This window comes from Azolla caroliniana, unplaced genomic scaffold (genome assembly GCF_043228905.1).
Source record: "Azolla caroliniana isolate FFs.n. ecotype wild unplaced genomic scaffold, voAzoCaro1.0.p SCAF_11, whole genome shotgun sequence".
Taxonomy (NCBI): domain Eukaryota; kingdom Viridiplantae; phylum Streptophyta; class Polypodiopsida; order Salviniales; family Salviniaceae; genus Azolla; species Azolla caroliniana.
In genome coordinates this window covers 18,304,004-18,311,083 of record NW_028230446.1, presented here as the reverse complement: position 1 = coordinate 18,311,083, position 7,080 = coordinate 18,304,004, and the positions used below count along the sequence as shown (strand labels likewise).

The window sequence follows — 7,080 nt, the reverse complement described above, 5'->3', positions numbered from 1 at the left end:
ATATGTCAACAATTGCTTTTGAATGGCATCAACATAATTCTCAACAATCTTCCCTCTTCCTTCAATCGTTCCACGTACCACTATCGTGACAATATCTTAGTCCTATCTTGTTTTCCCTACTTTATCTAGGTAATATGTATGTCAATTGCACTATGATATTTTAAATAAGAGATCCTGAAAGTTAAGATTGGCAAAAAAGAACCACTAATCTGCCTAGCCCACTGAAGTTGTTTGCAATTCATGATGCTTCCCTCTCACTGTGGCTCTCCAATTTGCCTCATCAATATAATCGTGTATATCATCATCACATAGCTCGGATTCTCTTGCACACTTTCAATTTCTTTGACATTGTTGCTTTGACCAACTTTGAAGCTAAAGTTGATTTTGTAATCATGATTCAATCTTGTGATAGAGGTCTATCCAAATCCTAAAGCCACTCACGAGTAAGTTGATGTGGCCTTTAATGTATTATCCACAAGAACTAACCTACAAGACAAATGATTTTGCACACAAGATAGTCAATATTTCTACTCAATGATTTGCAAACTACTCCAAGAATAGCTCCATCTACATCTCCCCATTCAAATGTAAGCTAATGTGACATATCTGAGATGGGCAATTATGTATGACTTCCAACGCCTGCTGCAATCCCATACCAAATAATCAAGACTTAAAAAGTAGTACTAAGTCAAATCAAATCATGGATAAAATTTTAATTTGCAAATTTGGCATTGTTCACTATATTTTGATCATCAAATATTTGTATTGTTTTTGGATACATATATATATATATATATATATACATATTTGTACCTTGTAATTTATACTTTTGAACAATTTGGCCTTTTTCTTGGAGTGTCAAATGGAGGAATGACATTTTGGATGCATTGGGAAATTAAGCACTCTTTTTCAATAGAATGTTAAGGGACTCTATAGGAGTTTTGCAATACTAATTGTTTGCAAGAGCTACAAGTCAGATGTTGCATGGTTGTGTCGTGTATATGTATTTAAGTTTTCAGTTGTACATTGACCTATGAACATATATGTAGACAAAAACCCTTCTTCATTTTATGGTTGGTAGGCACTAGATTTCTTTCAAAGTTCCCCTTTTCTGCCCTAAGAGGACATTCCAATATCGACAAAAGTGGAGAGCACATTCAAGTTTCACATTCGGTGTTGAAAAGATTTAGTATTCCTTGAAGCAAGGAAAACAAGCAAAGCCAAGATAACTAGAAGCAGCACTATATTAGCAATTAATAATAATGAATTCATCTATGGCTGATTTACAATCTTTAGCAAGGTGAGGATCAAGCTTATGTAGAACAAGAGAATCTCTTTCACATCTTTACTGTATGTATTCTCACAAAGATGCACATTTGAGCTTCTTAGTGTTCCATGATAGCACAACAAGATGTAAAAAAAACAAAAGTTAAATATCCATGTAAATGGCATTATAACAACCTGGATATCTTCAAGACAAGCTGAAGGAGAAATTTTGTTTTATGTTACACTTGAATGAATATAAATAGATAAATGTAGGATAACCATCCACAAACATATTTTTCCTAGAACTAAGCTAAAAAAGCAGCTTCAACAGGGAATTACTGCATGATGAAGTCTCATTTGGACCCATATCTAATTTCTCCTACATATGGAAGCACTTGCCGTGGAGTCTTAGCTGGAAATCCAGGCTTTACACTATAGTTACTTGAGGTTTTCTGTGATGTAAGACAGCTCTTACTAGAGCTAGTATGTGGATGACGTAACTTTGAGAATCCATCCCCTTGAATTGAGTGTTTTCTATCACTCGTCATCTCGTTCTTCCTTTGTACAGAAGAGGAACCTTTGCTTGGAGAGTTAAAAAGAAGTTTAGTATTAGATCCCACTGTATGGGTCACTTTACCTTCTTTCTTAATAGAGGGATTGGTCGATACTTTACTTGACCCACTGATATAGAGTTGATCTGACCTTATCCTATTGACCTTGCCATACACTTCATTAATGGTATTTTCCCTAACAGTAGGGTTAGGACTTCCATTTGATTCAGAAGAAGGGCTATTTCTAGCTGTAGTTGCAAGAGGTGTTACTGGTCGTGATTCATGAGGCGCATGAATCAAGCCATTTCTCTTTACATTTGAGTGTGTTGAGCTATTATCCTTGTCATTACACATGGCTTGGTCTTTTCCATCTCTGGCCTGAGCTTTTAAAGGAACTTTAGTTAGATTCTCCTCATCCCAGTTCTTCTCTTCACTTGTTTTGTTCCCTAGTCCATGGATACCTATCTTCGTAGTTTTTCCATGTCGTTGAATAGGACTGGTGCCCTTGTGTAAAGATGAACCTCCTCCTCCATCTTCATTTTCAACATAGAAAGGACTTGAAGAACTCGCCATTTTGCAAAGAAGGCGAGCAGTGGCTTGCACTCCAGGCGAATATGGGACATCTGTAGAAAAGAAAAGAGAAAAAAAAAATCAGATGTTGCCAAACATATTGGCAGAATAATAAAGATGCACATAAAAGAACTAGCAAAACTGGACAAGTAATCTATAAATCAAAACCCATCAAAAGAACTAGTGAGATCAACTGCCTTAAATAGCCATAGCTCAAAAACCCATTGCAGCACATTGAAATGTAGGTCATCATAAAATGTGCAATACAAAGATGCATCGAAAAAGAGCCCACTACCATATTTGAAATAATACATACCATTCCAACCATCCTCGGCTTCCTGGCCATCTGGTAAAGACAAGCGAGGAAAACTGTTTGAAACACTAGCAACTGCAGTCTCCATAGCTTCTGAAACTTGTATTCTAGAGTTTTCTTGCTTGTCAGTTTCATTTTCTGGTGAAGCAGCTACTGGATTGTTTGGTGAACAAACCGAATCAGCCTCTTGCTTATCAATTGCATTCTCTTGTTTATCTTTTTGTAGTTCTAAAATACACATTGACTGAGACACAGGATCCTTACTCTTCTCATCTTCAGTTCCATCCTTGACCACATTAATTTCATTTGTTTTTATGGCAGGTGTCAGAACATCTTCATCTACAACCATTGGACAATTGATTACCTGATTTGCCACAGTTGGTTGATCTACATTAGGGTATACGGACATCGTAGGAGAGTCAGGTTGTTTCTCCTTGGTCATAACAGTGCTCAATGCACTCAATACATTTTTCTCGATTATAGGTTCAGGTGGAGTTGGACTAAAGGAATGTGCCAAGATCTGAGTTGTGTCTATAATGGATTCAGCAGCCTCAGCCTCGGATGATTGCTTGTTCAGATCTATGTCGAATCCATCTGCCCTGTGCATCCCAAGCTTCTTGACTGACTTAGTCTCAACAATCTCAGGTTCAACAGCGAAAGGAAACCTATTGCCTACACAGGTTTGAAGGAGCCCATTTTGTAAAGGAGCCATAGTGGGTGGTTCAGTCTTACACCAGTTATTCATTCTGGAATTCGTGAATGTATCACATGAATTTTCATGCTGAACTGCTTGGCCAGAATTGAATGAGAAAAACAAAGGTTGAATCCTGTTTATGTCTTCACGTGAAGGCTGTGAAGGCCGAACCATGTCACAAGAAGAGAATTTATTTTCCGAGGGCACTCCAACTTGTCTCATTGAGCATTCCAAAGACTCGTTAGGAGGAAGCTGGAAAATATTCAAGAAATCTGCATGCAGGTATGATGTGTCCGCAGGAAATTGCGTGGACAATTGCTGTGGTTTCCTGCTGTCTAAAAATAGCATTTTGGATCCAGAAGAAAATGACTGCAACCAATTGAATCATATCATATTCAACTCATCCATCCAACAAATCATATTAAATACACATCACTGAACCTAGGGAATGGAGACACTTTACAGAGAACTCAAACCACTGAGAATGTACCTGAACATTATTCATATCATGCAACGCCTTTTCTTCGTTTTCATCAACTGGAGGAGACTCCAGATCTAGCATGAACCTATGAGGTTTATTGTCGACTGGCTTTGGCATGGAAGTGGATGGAGCTGAGGTTTCTCCTTGAGGAGGCCGGGCCATATTATTATGCAATATTGTGTTAACATGAGTTCCAAATGAATTATTATTCATAATTGGCCTCCGAATCTCTTGCTTCTGGGATACACCAGGTTGATGAGACATTAGGTGTTCCAACGAAATGTCATTCACATATTCTGATAAATCCAGTGTTCGGGCATCTAATCCATACATGCCTAAACCATCAACATCCAAAGCTAAGGAGTCAGCAAGTGCAGGCGATAGAGAATGAAGCAAGTGATTTGATGACAACGCTTACCAAGAATGCTTTGAGAATGGTCTGCTTGGTTTGTTAATGGTGAGGGTTGACCCTCTCTAGATCGACCCTTATTGCCATTGCGTTTCTGACCAGCTGATTTCTCGCCATTTTCTGTAAGAAAAACCACTAGATGAGTGATACCATTTCAGCATTTTCTGTAAGACCAACTACTAGATGAGTGTATATAGGACTCGCAAGTTATTTGTGTATTGCTAGCTTACCATCATTCCCACTTGCCTTTGCATTTGCTCTTTTGCGCTTTTGGGAAGGCAAGAATACAGTTTCACTGCAGTCTTCATTCGTAAACAAGGCCACCGGATTCTCTCTCCTTCTGTTCTTCTTTGCAGCACAGGGCTTCTCCTCCATAAAATAGGGGGCCATAAAACCAGGTTCAATGTTAGCACCCATCGAACCTCTAGGGCTCAAGAATTGCTGAAAAGAGATAAAGTTCTCTCTTCTGTTACCTACACCTGTATATAGGAGTATATGATAATGAGGATGCAAAACAAGAAATTCTTTGAATTCTAGCAAACGAATAAGACCTAGGTAAAAGCAACACAAATGTAGTGGAATGCATCTGTGATAAACTTTGAAATCTAAAACAAAACAAACCTTGAGTGGCAAGGTCCCAAGGAATGCATCCATCAAAAGAAAAAACAAGAACAAGAAATCCTTTTATTTCTACTATACTCAATGGAAACGAAGCCATCAATGTTTCTTAGGATATATATGTAATGAAATTTCAGAGTCCAATATATAGAATGTATGTGTAGGGACGAATTTTAAAGCAAATTATAGAAAGATAATGTGATATATGCATACGTGATGAGAATGGAAACTAGAAACAGCATGATATTCTGTGCCTGCGAAAGAATGCATGAAGAAAACCTGTGTAAACAATAAATAGTGCTGTTATTTTCCCTATCTTGCCACTTTTCTTTCAGATATTGCACATGATGATGGCAGCGGAACACAGAAAATCCATGATTTTTTCCGCCAGTTTCAATGCAACAGAAAAACATTCTATAGTACCTGATGAATTCAGTACGTGCTGAGAAGGCGCGGAATCTGTAGGTTTGGATGAGGTATGGTGGAAGAAAGAAGACGATGTTGATAATATTGCGCTTCCATTCTTGTTAGCTCTGAGAGGGGAAGGTTCTTCATTGAAAGGCGAAGTTGACATCTCCATTATTTTTACCTCTTTCTTTCTTTATTTCCGAGCATATGTTAGATGCAAAAATCTCTTTCCCTCCCTGTCTCTCTCTGTGAATCCATCAAAACTCCTCTCCTCTACTCCTTTCTTTCTCTCTTTCTTTTCCTTTTACTCTTGATCTTTGTGGATCCCTTAGATGAAACAAACCTCGCTACTTTCTCTGTCTTTCTTCAACTTCAGAGTTTCTTCTGCCAGCGCCTCCCGTCTAATGGATATTTAGGGCTAGATCTGTTATGATCAAGTCTCCATCTCACGTCTTGTGGCTTCTCTTCTCTCCATCTCGACTCTACTGTCCGTGGCTCGGAACAAGTCCTGCAGAAGGCTAGCCAAGAAAAGGAAGGGGACGGAAGGGAGAGATCAAAAGAGAGGCAGAGAGAGAGAGAGAGAGAGAGAGAGAGAGAGTAAGAATCAGAGAAGAAGAAGAAGCAGAAGAGACTAAGAATCGAAGCAGGAGAAGGGGAGAGGAGCAGCCATGGATGGATGGATGGATGGATGGATGGGCGTTGAATGCAGACGAAGCAGAAGAAGAAGCAGAAACAGAAGAAGAAGAAGAAGAAGAAGAAGAAGAAAAGGCTGGTTATTTTTTGCGTGCCCTTTTAGGCAGATCGAAAAGAATAAATGAATAATAATAATATATATATATATAGTATATTATAATTTCTTATTATACGTATATCTTATTATTAGAGCACAAATAATAAAGAATACTATCAGCAAGGAGTACCGGAAATAGCCGGTTACCAAGAGACGCAGGATCTAATTGTAGTTGGAAGTTGAGAAGCATAATAATAATAATTAACCCCTTTCCTTTTTTCTTTTTATTTGCTGCTTTCTTTCTTTCTTTACATTATTATTATTATTATTATTATTATTATTGGTTTCTGGTAAATAAATTTAAGAATAAAAGCAAAGAAATTGAAAAGCAAGTGTTTCTACTTAAGAGGCCGTTCATACGAATGCCACCTCCTCGCCCTACACAAACCTCTCTCTCTCTCTCTCTCTCTCTCTCTTTCCATGTGTGTCAATTCCCTTACTCTCTTTTTTTGCTCTTTTCCTCTCCTTCTTCTTTTGTTTTTTCGCATGAAATCTCTCTACCTACCACTAACACACACACACAACCAGTTGCATAATTCATGTCTGACTTATTTCTCCTCTCTCTCTTTTTTTTCCTTTCTCCCGATTCAGTGTAATAATAATACCTTCTTCTGCTTTATGCTACCAATTCTCCGTTGTTATCCCTCTCTTATATATATGTATACTGTATACATATAGTAGTAAGTAGCATAGCAACAACACAACACATGCCCCTCGGGCGCGTATTTTATGCGTGTGACACGCCCCTACCATTCCAATCTAACTCTAACGCTCTCCTCTCTTCTTGGACACAAAACAATCTACCTGCAATTCATGTTTTGATAGATTTCTTCTTCTTCTTCTTCTTTCTTTCTTTCTTTGCTTTATTCAAAACGTTGGCCTCCTCCGCGTGTGAACTCCCCCCCCCCCCCCCCCCCAATCGCACAAAGCAGCACATGCATGCATATCTTCTCTCTCTCTTTCTTTCTTTTTTTCTTTCT

General features: G+C 38.3%; 1 protein-coding gene across 1 annotated transcript; it reads right to left on the bottom strand.

Moving 5' to 3' along the window:
- Window positions 1–1,415: 1,415 nt before the first annotated feature.
- On the bottom strand, window positions 1,416–5,711 carry LOC147858247 (uncharacterized). The gene is made up of 6 exons (XM_087327136.1): window positions 5,326–5,711; window positions 4,515–4,763; window positions 4,294–4,404; window positions 3,885–4,210; window positions 2,704–3,763; window positions 1,416–2,440 (listed from the first exon to the last, which is right to left on the bottom strand). The coding sequence occupies exons 1-6, from the start codon at window positions 5,480–5,482 to the stop codon at window positions 1,620–1,622; spliced, it is 2,724 nt and encodes a 907-aa protein (XP_087183262.1). The 5' UTR covers window positions 5,483–5,711; the 3' UTR covers window positions 1,416–1,619.
- Between the last annotated feature and the right edge of the window lie 1,369 nt (window positions 5,712–7,080).

Excerpts from the sequence above, each read along its gene's own strand:
- LOC147858247 (XM_087327136.1), bottom strand. The coding sequence starts at position 5,482 with ATGGAGATGTCAACTTCGCCTTTCAATGAAGAACCTTCCCCTCTCAGA. Across the intron at positions 4,764-5,325 it reads GCACGTACTGAATTCATCAG|GTGTAGGTAACAGAAGAGAG; the intron begins GTACTATAGAAT and ends TCCTATATACAG. Across the intron at positions 2,441-2,703 it reads AGCCGAGGATGGTTGGAATG|ATGTCCCATATTCGCCTGGA; the intron begins GTATGTATTATT and ends TCTTTTCTACAG.